Source organism: Salmo salar, chromosome 11, assembly GCF_965601325.2.
Source record: "Salmo salar chromosome 11, fSalSal1, whole genome shotgun sequence".
NCBI lineage: Eukaryota > Metazoa > Chordata > Actinopteri > Salmoniformes > Salmonidae > Salmo > Salmo salar.
In genome coordinates, this window is record NC_138301.1 from 106,907,838 (window position 1) to 106,921,246 (window position 13,409).

General features: G+C 45.2%; 1 protein-coding gene across 3 annotated transcripts in view; it reads left to right on the forward strand.

Annotated features, from left to right (window-relative positions):
- Positions 1-13,409, forward strand: part of dlg4a (discs, large homolog 4a (Drosophila)) — a 143,710-nt gene that overhangs the window by 52,995 nt on the left and 77,306 nt on the right. For 2 of the 3 annotated variants that reach the window (XM_014128989.3, XM_082958244.1), the window contains exons 2-3: positions 5,237-5,398; positions 11,080-11,136. In XM_014128989.3, the coding sequence (XP_013984464.1) occupies positions 5,237-5,398; positions 11,080-11,136 (219 nt within the window). The remainder of the gene's footprint in view (positions 1-5,236; positions 5,399-11,079; positions 11,137-13,409) is intronic. The other variant, XM_082958245.1, reaches the window with a different exon arrangement.

Genomic DNA, 13,409 nt, shown 5'->3' on the forward strand with positions numbered 1-13,409 from the left:
GCTGTGTCGTTGCTGTGTCGTTGCTGTGTCGTTGCTGTGTCGTTGCTGTGTCGTTGCTGTGTCGTTGCTGTGTCGTTGCTGTGTCGTTGCTGTGTCGTTGCTGTGTCGTTGCTGTGTCGTTGCTGTGTCGTTGCTGTGTCGTGTGTAGGCTATCTCTGCCGTCCCGACTGCTGTTCTGGATGGTCTGTCCCTTAAGACCACACATGAGCAATTTCATTGATTGAATTATCTTCCGTTATCTGAAGTTAAGAGTAAGCATTAATTTCTATGCAATTCCATTAAATCTAACTAACAGTGCATGTTACTGTAACATACATGATCACATCCAAAATACACTCCTACCACAGTTTTCATTTGATCAGCATCAAATCTATTTTCTTGCCTGCTTACTTTCCTCTGATTAAAAATGATGTTTTCAAACATTTTTACACCAGCATTTCTCGCTCCTCCTCCTTGCTCTCTCCTCCTCCTTTCTCTCTCCTCCTCCTTGTTATCTTCTCCTCCTTGCTCTGTCTTCCTCCTTGTTATCTCCTCCTCCTTGTTATCTCCTCCTCCTTGCTCTCTCCTCCTCCTTGCTCTCTCCTCCTCCTTTCTCTCTCCTCCTCCTTTCTCTCTCCTCCTCCTTGCTCTCTCCTCCTCCTTGCTCTCTCCTCCTCCTTTCTCTCTCCTCCTCCTTGCTCTCTCCTCCTCCTTGCTCTCTCCCCCTCCTTGCTCTCTCCCCCTCCTTGCTCTCTCCCCCTCCTTGTTATCTTCTCCTCCTTGCTCTCTCCTCCTCCTTGCTCTCTCCTCCTCCTTTCTCTCTCCTCCTCCTTGCTCTCTCCTCCTCCTTGTTATCTTCTCCTCCTTGCTCTGTCTTCCTCCTTGCTCTCTCCTCCTCCTTTCTCTCTCCTCCTCGTTATCTCCTCCCCCTTTCTCTCTCCTCCTTTCTCTCTCCTCCTCCTTGCTCTCTCCTCCTCCTTTCTCTTTCTTCCTCCTTGTTATCTCCTTCTCCTTGTTATCTCCTCCTCCTTGCTCTCTCCTCCTCCTTTCTCTCTCCTCCTCCTTGTTATCTTCTCCTTGCTCTCTCCTCCTCCTTGCTCTCTCCTCCTTTCTCTCTCCTCCTCCTTGTTATCTCCTCCTCCTTTCTCTCTCCTCCTCCTTTCTCTCTTCTCCTCCTTGTTATCTCCTCCTCCTTGCTCTCTCCTTCTTTCTCTCTCCTCCTTGCTCTCTCCTCCTCCTTGCTCTCTCCTCCTCCTTGTTATCTCCTCCTCCTTGCTCTCTCCTCCTCCTTGTTATGTCCTCCTCCTTGTTGTCTCCTCCTCCTTGTTACCTCATCCTCCTTGCTATCTTTTCCTCTATGCTGACTCTCCCAGTTCTCCTCTTCCCTCTCTCAAACCCCCTCCCCTCTCTTTCCTATTTCTCCTCTTCCATCTCTCAAACCCACTCGCCCATCTTTTTCCCATTTCTCCTCTTCCATCTCTCAAACCCACTCCCCCATCTTTTTCCCATTTCTCCTCTTCCCTCTCTCAAACCCCCTCCCCCCTCTCTCCCATTTCTCCCCTTCCCTCTCTCAAGCCCCCTCCCCCCTCTCTCCCATTTCTCCACTTCCCTCTCTCAAACCCCCTCCCCCCTCTCTCCCATTTCTCCCCTTCCCTCTCTCAAGCCCCCTCCCCCCTCTCTCCCATTTCTCCCCTTCCCTCTCTCAAACCCCCTCCCCCCTCTCTCCCATTTCTCCCCTTCCCTCTCTCAAGCCCCCTCCCCCCTCTCTCCCATTTCTCCACTTCCCTCTCTCAAACCCCCTCCCCCCTCTCTCCCATTTCTCCACTTCCCTCTCTCAAACCCCCTCCCCCCTCTCTCCCATTTCTCCACTTCCCTCTCAAACCCCCTCCCCCTCTCTCCCATTTCTCCCCTTCCCTCTCTCAAGCCCCCTCCCCCCTGTCTTTCTCATTTCTCCCCTTCCCTCTCTCAAGCCCCCTCCCCCCTGTCTTTCTCATTTCTCCACTTCCCTCTCTCAAACCCCCTCCCCCCTCTCTCCCATTTCTCCCCTTCCCTCTCTCAAACCCCCTCCCCCCTCTCTCCCATTTCTCCACTTCCCTCTCAAACCCCCTCCCCCTCTCTCCCATTTCTCCCCTTCCCTCTCTCAAGCCCCCTCCCCCCTCTCTCCCATTTCTCCACTTCCCTCTCTCAAACCCCCTCCCCCCTCTCTCCCATTTCTCCACTTCCCTCTCAAACCCCATCCCCCCTCTCTCCCATTTCTCCACTTCCCTCTCAAACCCCCTCCCCCCTCTCTCTTCCATTTATTATTTTACATTTCTCAACCCTTTCCTCGCTCATCCCCACACCCATCTCTCTCCCTCTTCCCATCTCTCCCTCTCTGTCTCTCCCTCTCCTCTCTCCCCCTCTCTGTCCCTCACTCTCTCTGTGTGTGTGTTGTGGTCTTGCTGTCTCAGTGTAATGTGATCCAGCAGCAGGGCCGACTGCCCCCTGCTTTGCTCTGGTTGCTAGGCAGCTGATCTGAGACCAGTCCCTCCTTAGTGCTGCACCTCCCTCGTCGATCCGTCTGCCTGCCGCCAAAGAGAGGAGGGGGGATGGTAGCACCGTGACACCAATCTGAATGCCACACTCAGTCTCAGGCCACCAGGCAGGCAGGCGACACTCAGTCAATCCCTAGAATCTTCTAGGCTCTAAGGATGGGCAGAGGCTTGTCAGTCTGCAGTACTGCAGAGTGTAGTGTACACAGCCAGGGGACAGGCTAGCCAGGGGTTAGCTATGAATTGGTTACACAGACATGAACAATAACCTCTAAGGTCGCTCCAGCAGATTGGCTGTATGATGCGGGGCCTTCTTCTAATGTCTTGGTGTTAAAACCCTACATGCGCATTTGAGCTTTCTGTGTGGTTAGTAACAGAGTGTTAGCTGTTGGAAGGTAGCCCAGGTGTTGGATATCAGTAGGGCGGTTGCTATGGTTATTTGTTAGTAACAGAGTGTTAGCTGTTGGAAGGTAGCCCAGGTGTTGGATATCAGTAGGGCGGTTGCTATGGTTATTTGTTAGTAACAGAGTGTTAGCTGTTGGAAGGTAGCCCAGGTGTTGGATATCAGTAGGGTGGTAGCTATGGTTATTTGTTAGTAACAGAGTGTTAGCTGTTGGAAGGTAGCCCAGGTGTTGGATATCAGTAGGGCGGTTGCTATGGTTATTTGTTAGTAACAGAGTGTTAGCTGTTGGAAGGTAGCCCAGGTGTTGGATATCAGTAGGGCGGTTGCTATGGTTATTTGTTAGTAACAGAGTGTTAGCTGTTGGAAGGTAGCCCAGGTGTTGGATATCAGTAGGGCGGTTGCTATGGTTATTTGTTAGTAACAGAGTGTTAGCGGTTGGAAGGTAGCCCAGGTGTTGGATATCAGTAGGGTGGTAGCTATGGTTATTTGTTAGTAACAGAGTGTTAGCGGTTGGAAGGTAGCCCAGGTGTTGGATATCAGTAGGGTGGTAGCTATGGTTATTGGTTAGTAACAGAGTGTTAGCTGTTGGAAGGTAGCCCAGGTGTTGGATATCAGTAGGGCGGTAGCTATGGTTATTGGTTAGTAACAGAGTGTTAGCTGTTGGAAGGTAGCCCAGGTGTTGGATATCAGTAGGGCGGTAGCTATGGTTATTGGTTAGTAACAGAGTGTTAGCTGTTGGAAGGTAGCCCAGGTGTTGGATATCAGTAGGGCGGTAGCTATGGTTATTGGTTAGTAACAGAGTGTTAGCTGTTGGAAGGTAGCCCAGGTGTTGGATATCAGTAGGGCGGTAGCTATGGTTATTGGTTAGTAACAGAGTGTTAGCTGTTGGAAGGTAGCCCAGGTGTTGGATAACAGTAGGGTGGTAGCTATGGTTATTGGTTAGTAACAGAGTGTTAGCTGTTGGAAGGTAGCCCAGGTGTTGGATAACAGTAGGGCGGTAGCTATGGTTATTGGTTAGTAACAGAGTGTTAGCTTGCTGGGCTGCTGTGGTGCTGCTCCATTTGGTGGTGGAGGTTAATGGTCTAAGATTTACTTCACAGTGGATACACTTAGGGCCCCATTTTCTGTCCAAAAACAGCTCTCAGATGCACTACAGCTGTTTTGTTATTTTTGTGCATAAATGGAAGCACATTGGAGCCACACTGCCTCCTTTAGGGGATTGAGTGAAAAACTCTTGCCCTTTCTTGGTTGTTGCATTAAAAGTGTAACAACCACAGAAGCACAGAAAGTTTACATTTATGAGCTACATTTAGCTGAGATGTAGGCTCTGTTTTGCACACAGGCACAGTGTCTGTGTTGAATGGTAACTGTTGTTAACTAGGGCTGGGAATTGCCAGGGACCTCACAATACAATGTTATCACTATACTTTGGCAATGCATATTGTACCGGCACCTTTCTCACAATTCAATACTGAACAAAAATATACAGTTACAGTTCACGTAAGAAAACCAGTCAGTATCTCTAAAACCACGTAGAGAAATGACCATTACATTCTCTGGCAACAGCTCTGGTGGACATTCCTGCAGTCAGCATGCCAATAGCACACTTCCTCAAAACTTGAGACGTCTGTGGCATTGTGTTGTGTGACAAAACTGCACATGTTAGAGTAGCCTTTTATTGTCCCCAGCACAAGGTGCACTTGTGTAATGATCATGGTGTTTAATCAGCTTCTTGATATGCCACACCTGCCAGGTGGATTGGAGTATCTTGGCAAAGGAGAAATGCTCACTAACAAGGATGTAAACAAATTTGTGCACAACATTTTAGAGAAATACGTTTTTTGTACATATGGAACATTTCTGGGATCTTTTATTTCAGCTCATGAAACATGAGACCAACACTTAACATGTTGCGTTTTATATTTTTGTTCAGTGTGTATGTATTGTGATTTGATACTGTGATTTTATTGCAATTCAATGTTCCAAACATACTGCTCCCCATATGTCTGCTGCAGAGGGACAAGAGAGCCATGAAGAAAACTAGTTTTGTTCAGTAATGGAAATAAAAGTGCTGAAAACAAATTGGCTCCCTATTTAAAAAGAAGATGGAGAACAAGCTAGCTGGTGCAGGTACAGCTAACTAGCACAAAAAATAATATTGTCAAAACAATAGGATATATTGTCAAACATAATATCCCGATATGTAACTGTATCAATTTGATCCGCCATTACTATTGTTAACCCCTGATATGTAATGTGGAATAGCATTAACCACCCTTCTCTCATCCCTCTCCTCCTCCCCCACGTCTCTCTCTCTCTGTAGAAGTACCGGTACCAGGATGAGGAGACACCCCCCTTGGAGCACAGTCCAGCCCATCTGGGTCAAGGGAAAAGCGCTGAGATGCTTCACATGAGCGATAAGAACCTCGCCGCCATGGAGGCAATGCATGGCTACACGCCGCACACACACATCTCCCCTATCAAGGTAGGACACACACACGCTATCACTACACACCAGGCACATACTGTACATCACCCTCATCAAGGTAGGACAAACTCACGTATGTTACATACCTCTGTCAGGTAGGACAAACTCACGTATGTTACGTACCTCTGTCAGGTAGGACAAACTCACATATGTTACATACCCCTGTCAGGTAGGACAAACTCACATATGTTACATACCCCTGTCAGGTAGGACAAACTCACGTATGTTACGTACCTCTGTCAGGTAGGACAAACTCACGTATGTTACAAACCTCAGTCAGGTAGGACAAACTCACGTATGTTACATACCCCTGTCAGGTAGGACAAACTCACGTATGTTACGTACCTCTGTCAGGTAGGACAAACTCATGTAGGTTACAAACCTCTGTCAGGTAGGACAAACTCACATATGTTACAAACCTCTGTCAGGTAGGACAAACTCACATATGTTACAAACCTCTGTCAGGTAGGACAAACTCACGTATGTTACATACCTCTGTCAGGTAGGACAAACTCACGTATGTTACAAACCTCTGTCAGGTAGGACAAACTCACGTATGTTACAAACCTCTGTCAGGTAGGACAAACTCACGTATGTTACAAACCTCTGTCAGGTAGGACAAACTCACGTATGTTACAAACCTCTGTCAGGTAGGACAAACTCATGTAGGTTACATACCTCTGTCAAGTAGGAAAAACTCACGTATGTTACAAACCTCTGTCAGGTAGGACAAACTCACGTATGTTACATACCCCTGTCAGGTAGGACAAACTCACGTAGGTTACAAACCTCTGTCAGGTAGGACAAACTCATGTAGGTTACAAACCTCTGTCAGGTAGGACAAACTCACGTATGTTACGTACCTCTGTCAGGTAGGACAAACTCACGTATGTTACGTACCTCTGTCAGGTAGGACAAACTCATGTAGGTTACAAACCTCTGTCAGGTAGGACAAACTCACGTATGTTACGTACCTCTGTCAGGTAGGACAAACTCACGTATGTTACGTACCTCTGTCAGGTAGGACAAACTCATGTAGGTTACAAACCTCTGTCAGGTAGGACAAACTCACGTATGTTACGTACCTCTGTCAGGTAGGACAAACTCACGTATGTTACATACCCCTGTCAGGTAGGACAAACTCACGTATGTTACGTACCTCTGTCAGGTAGGACAAACTCATGTAGGTTACAAACCTCTGTCAGGTAGGACAAACTCACGTATGTTACAAACCTCTGTCAGGTAGGACAAACTCACATATGTTACAAACCTCTGTCAGGTAGGACAAAGTCATGTAGGTTACATACCTCAGTCAGGTAGGACAAACTCACGTATGTTACATACCTCTGTCAGGTAGGACAAACTCACGTATGTTACATACCTCTGTCAGGTAGGACAAACTCATGTAGGTTACAAACCTCTGTCAGGTAGGACAAACTCATGTAGGTTACATACCTCAGTCAGGTAGGACAAACTCATGTAGGTTACATACCTCTGTCAGGTAGGACACACTCACGTAGGTTACATACCTCTGTCAGGTAGGACAAACTCATGTAGGTTACATACCTCAGTCAGGTAGGACAAACTCATGTATGTTACAAACCTCTGTCAGGTAGAACAAACTCACGTATGTTACATACCTCTGTCAGGTAGGACAAACTCATGTAGGTTACATACCTCTGTCAGGTAGGACAAACTCACGTATGTTACAAACCTCTGTCAGGTAGGACAAACTCACGTATGTTACATACCTCTGTCAGGTAGGACACACTCACGTATGTTACATACCTCAGTCAGGTAGGACAAACTCACATATGTTACATACCTCTGTCAGGTAGGACAAACTCACATATGTTACATACCTCTGTCAGGTAGGACACACACTCATTAATCACTGCACCCACTTACAGTACATCTCCCCCTTTAAAGAAGGACACACAACAATCACAAGCAAATACATTCAGCCATGCATGGTACCACCCACACACAAACTGTCTCTTTCTATCACTCTACATCTATTTCTATCCCTCTCACTCTCTCACTCTCACTCTCAGTGCATCCTCTTGGGAAAATTGCATTCACATTTGTCTTTGTCTCTGAAATCAACATTCACAGTTTGTCAGTGTCTCTCTCACTCAGTCTGTGTATTGTATTTATTTTGTGTACTGTGACTTGAATGATATGACTCCTGCCTTTCCTTGGACTTGTTCTGATCCATGTGGTTTCCCTGAAGTCTAGAGTCAAGGAGCCTGAAAACGATCCTAAATCGTATGACATTTCTTGAAGGAAAGATCATTATGACTTCACTGAGGACATGTCTGTGATGTGACATTTTGATCTTTGCATTATGACATCACCAATCATAAGTCCTCCTACACTCACTGCGGTGTCAGCAGGACCTAAGGGGACTTGATGTTTTCAGTTCTCTGTACATACTGCTCATATCAAAGGCCCCTCAGTGAGACTGTGTGGTTTGATCTCCAGGATTATCTGTTCCGCTGATCCCAAGTACAGATATAGTGCTCCCTGAGTTCCCTGTTGGCTCTCTTTTAGTGTAGATGAAGGTTAAATTAGACTATCACTGTTTCGGGTTATGGTATTGCTTAATTACAACAACACATACATTTGATCATTATCTCTTATGTTATGACAAAGTGCAGCTGTGATGTTCATTGTCTCTCCCTATTTTTGGATCACTTCCCTACTTTGTTGGTTCCACTTTGAGATGGAGTTAGATCCATTATAAAGGTCTTATGTGTGTCTGGTCACTCAGTTCGGAGGGTATTTGCCCCCTCGTGTGTTAATTAAGAGGAACTGCAACTCAATTTCTGCACTGGAGAAACTGGATTCACTTCATGTGAAATGTTCTGTTTATTGACATCAAAAGCATTTATTCTGTGAAATAATCATTAGTGTTCTTCAATGCTAATTTAATGCTGATAGGTCTGGTCCTAGTTGCTGATTGGACAAGGAGAGATCAAGCTGTTATACAGCTTATAATATGGAATGTTCCACCCAATGACAGGAATAATGATGGTGGTCGTGACGGCAGTTTTTTTGTGTTTTTATTATTTTTCCGATGTCTAGTTCCATGTCTAATTCCATGTCTAGTTCCATGTGTAGTTCCATGTCTAGTTCCATGTCTAGTTCCATGTCTAGTTCCATGTCTAGTTCCATGTCTAATTCCATGTCTAGTTCCATGTCTAGTTCCATGTCTAGTTCCATGTCTAATTCCATGTCTAGTTCCACGTCTAATTCCACGTCTAGTTCCACGTCTAGTTCCATGTCTAGTTCCACGTCTAGTTCCACGTCTAGTTCCACGTCTAGTTCCACGTCTAATTCCACGTCTAGTTCCACGTGTAGTTCCATGTCTAGTTCCATGTCTAGTTCCATGTCTAGTTCCATGTCTAATTCCATGTCTAGTTCCATGTCTAGTTCCATGTCTAGTTCCATGTCTAGTTCCATGTCTAGTTCCACGTCTAATTCCACGTCTAGTTCCACGTCTAGTTCCACGTCTAGTTCCACGTCTAGTTCCACGTCTAGTTCCACGTCTAGTTCCACGTCTAGTTCCATGTCTAATTCCACGTCTAGTTCCACGTCTAGTTCCACGTCTAGTTCCACGTCTAGTTCCACGTCTAGTTCCACGTCTAGTTCCACGTCTAGTTCCATGTCTAGTTCCATGTCCCAACTTTTGTTTCTTGTCTCATCCTCTGGCTTTCCCTCTCTTTCCTAACACTCATCCTCTGGCTTTCCCTCTCTTTCCTAACACTCATCCTCTGGCTTTCCCTCTCTTTCCTAACACTCATCCTCTGGCTTTCCCTCTCTTTCCTAACACTCATCCTCTGGCTTTCCCTCTCTTTCCTAACACTCATCCTCTGGCTTTCCTTCTCTTTCCTAACACTCATCCTCTGGCTTTCCCTCTCTTTCCTAACACTCATCCTCTGGCTTTCCTTCTCTTTCCTAACACTCATCCTCTGGCTTTCCCTCTCTTTCCTAACACTCATCCTCTGGCTTTCCCTCTCTTTCCTAACACTCATCCTCTGGCTTTCCCTCTCTTTCCTAACACTCATCCTCTGGCTTTCCTTCTCTTTCCTAACACTCATCCTCTGTGGCTTTCCTTCCCTTCCCTTTCCTAACCCTGATTGAACAAACAATGCTAACTACCTTCTATTTCAGTTGAATAGTTGGATAATCCTTATTTTGTTTACTTACTTCACTCTTCTTTTTCTTCTTCTTCTTCTTCTTCTTCTTCTTCTTCTTCTTCTTCTTCTTTCTTCTTCTTCCTCCTTTCCCCCCTCCTCCTCCTCTGGTATTTACACCTCTCTGTATGATTACTTGCTTAGCACTCTGCAATATAACCTGTCAGTGTATTACCCTGCTCTTCTGTTTTAACTCAAAATGCCTACTGGACAACTTATTTGTATTGCTCTTAAATCTTTTTAATGAATTTTAATCTTATTAACACTTTGTTGTAGCTAGCTATTTGTGTAGGTAGCTATCAAGTAAACACAATGATATAGTATAGTACTTTGGGCAACAGCAGAGAGAGTATTCATAGGTGGTTTCGGCTGCACACAACCTCATCTAACCCTAACCCTAACCCTAACCCTAACCCTAACCCTAACCCTAACCCTAACCCTATAACACAACACCAGATTATAACACAACACCAGATTATAGCGCAACACTAGATTATAGCGCAACACTAGATTATAACACAACACTAGATTATAACACAACACTAGATTATAACACAACACCAGATTATAACACAACACTAGATTATAGCACAACACCAGATTATAGCACAACACTAGATTATAGCACAACACTAGATTATAACACAACACTAGATTATAACACAACACCAGATTATAACACAACACTAGATTATAACACAACATCAGATTATAGCACAACACCAGATTATAACACAACACTAGATTATAACACAACACTAGATTATAACACAACACTAGATTATAACACAACACTAGATTATAGCACAACACCAGATTATAACACAACACTAGATTATAACACAACACTAGATTATAACACAACACCAGATTATAACACAACACCAGATTATAACACAACACTAGATTATAACACAACACCAGATTATAACACAACACCATATTATAGCACAACACTATATTATAGCACAACACCAGATTATAACACAACACTAGATTATAACACAACACTAGATTATAGGACAACACTAGATTATAGCACAACACTAGATTATAGCACAACACTAGATTATAGCACAACACTAGATTATAGCACAACACTAGATTATAACACAACACTAGATTATAACACAACACCAGATTATAACACAACACCAGATTATAGCGCAACACTAGATTATAGCGCAACACTAGATTATAACACAACACTAGATTATAACACAACACTAGATTATAACACAACACCAGATTATAACACAACACTAGATTATAGCACAACACCAGATTATAGCACAACACTAGATTATAGCACAACACCTGTTTATACTATTTTATTCCAATTTTCTTTGCCATACTATTACCCCTTCTTCTCTGTGCACCCCATTCCTTGTTTCTTACTACCTCCCCAGTAGTTACCTCTCCTCTTAACTCCTCCACTCCAGTTACCCTCTCCCCTTTACCATCTCTGTTGTTTTGCAGCCGGTGTTGATGTCGTCAGGCCACACTCCTATGTACACCTCTGCTGTTTCCACACTGGTAAGAGCACAGAGCTCCCCTGCTGCTCAGAGCAGAGCTGTTGTTGTCATCACCATCATCCCTGTGGCTTTCTTACATCATTATGTATCCCCGTTGTGACATCATTACCAGTCCTGCAGTGATGTCACAAGTAAAACTTGGTTGTACTGTATCATCACAGTTCTGTTGCATCATAAATTCCGGAGATGTTCTTTCAAGGAATATACGGTCATCTGTGATGTGGTCCTAGTGGTCATCTGTGATGTGGTCCTAGTGGTCATCTGTGATGTGGTCCTAGTGGTCATCTGTGATGTGGTCCTAGTGGTCATCTGTGATGTGGTCATTATGTGGTCATCTGTGATGTGGTCCTAGTGGTCATCTGTGATGTGGTCCTAGTAGTCATCTGTGATGTGGTCCTAGTGGTCATCTGTGATGTGGTCCTAGTGGTCATCTGTGATGTGGTCATTATGTGGTCATCTGTGATGTGGTCCTAGTAGTCATCTGTGATGTGGTCCTAGTAGTCATCTGTGATGTGGTCATTATGTGGTCATCTGTGATGTGGTCCTAGTGGTCATCTGTGATGTGGTCCTAGTGGTCATCTGTGATGTGGTCATTATGTGGTCATCTGTGATGTGGTCCTAGTAGTCATCTGTGATGTGGTCATTATGTGGTCATGCTCACACAGTAGTTATCAGCATCTGGACTGGTCATTCTCACATTGCAGAGTTGTTGTTGTTACAGAGTGGGGTTTCATCTTCTGCAGTAATCACTTGTTACTGGCTAATGTCTGTGTATTTTTATGTGTGAAGTTGGACTCTGTTTTGGATCACGGTGAAAAATGTGTAATAAGTTCCTAGATTTATTTATTTTGTTGCTTAAAGCTTTGGCAGCCTGGTCTATTGGACTGGTTGGCAGCCTGGTCTATTGGACTGGTTGGCTGCCTGGTCTATTGGACTGGTTGGCTGCCTGGTCTATTGGACTGGTTGGCTGCCTGGTCTATTGGACTGGTAGGATGCCTGGTCTATTTGATTGGCTGGCTGCCTGGTCTATTTGACTGGCTGACTGCCTGGTCTATTTTTTATAAGGTTTTTGGCCTTTCTAGGGAGTTTTTCCTAGGGAGTTTTTCCTAGCCACCGTGCTTCTTTCACATGCATTGCTTGCTGTTTGGGGTTTTAGGCTGGGTTTCTGTACAGCACTTTGAGATATCAGCTGATGTACGAAGGGCTATATAAATAGATTTGATTTGATTTTGATTTGATTTGATATTTGACTTGCAAGATGCCTGGTCTATTTGATTGGCTGGAGGCCTGGTCTATTGGACTGGCTAAATGCCTCGTCTATTTGACTGGTTGGATGCCTGTTCTATTGGACTGGTTGTCTGCCTGGTTTATTGGACTGATTGGCTGCCTGGTCTATTGGACTGGTAGTATGCCGGGTATATTTGACTGGTTGGCTGCCTGGTCTATTGGACTGGTTGGCTGCCTGTTCTATTGGACTGGTTGGCTGCTGGGTTATTGGACTGGTTAGCTGCTAGGTCCATTTGACTGGTTGGCTGCCTGGTCTACTGGACTGGTTAGCTGCCTGATCTACTGGACTGGTTGGCTGCCAGGTCTATTTGACTGGTTGGCTGCCTGGTCTACTGGACTGGTTGACTGCCTGGTCTACTGGACTGGTTGGTTGCCTGGTCTACTGGACTGGTTGGCTGCCTGGTCTATTTGACTTTTAGGATGCCTGGTCTGTTTGAATGGCTGGATGCCTGGTCTATTTGACTGGCTGGCTGCCTGTTTTTTTTGACTGGTTGGCTGCTTGGTTTATATGACTGGTAGGATGCCTGGTCTATTTGACTGGTTGGCTGCCTGGTCTACATGACTGGTTGGCTGCCTGGTCTATTTGACTGGTGAGCTGACTGGTCTATTGGACTGGTTGGCTGCCTGGTCTGTTTGACTGGTTGGCAGCCTGGTCTATTGGACTGGTTGGCTGCCTGATCTACTGGACTGGTTGCTGCCTGGTCTATTTGACTAGTAGGATGCCTGGTCAATTGGACTGGTTAGCTGCTAGGTCCATTTGACTGGTTGGCTGCCTGGTCTATTTGACTGGTAGGATGCCTGGTCTGTTTGAATGGCTTGATATCTGGACTATTTGACTGGCTGGCTGCCTGGTCTATTTGACAGTTTGGCTGCCTGGTCTATTTGACTGGTAGGATGCCTGGTCTATTTGACTGGTAGGATGCCTGGTCTATTTGACTGGTTGGCTGCCTGGTCTATATGACTGGTTGGCTGCCTGGTCTATTGGAT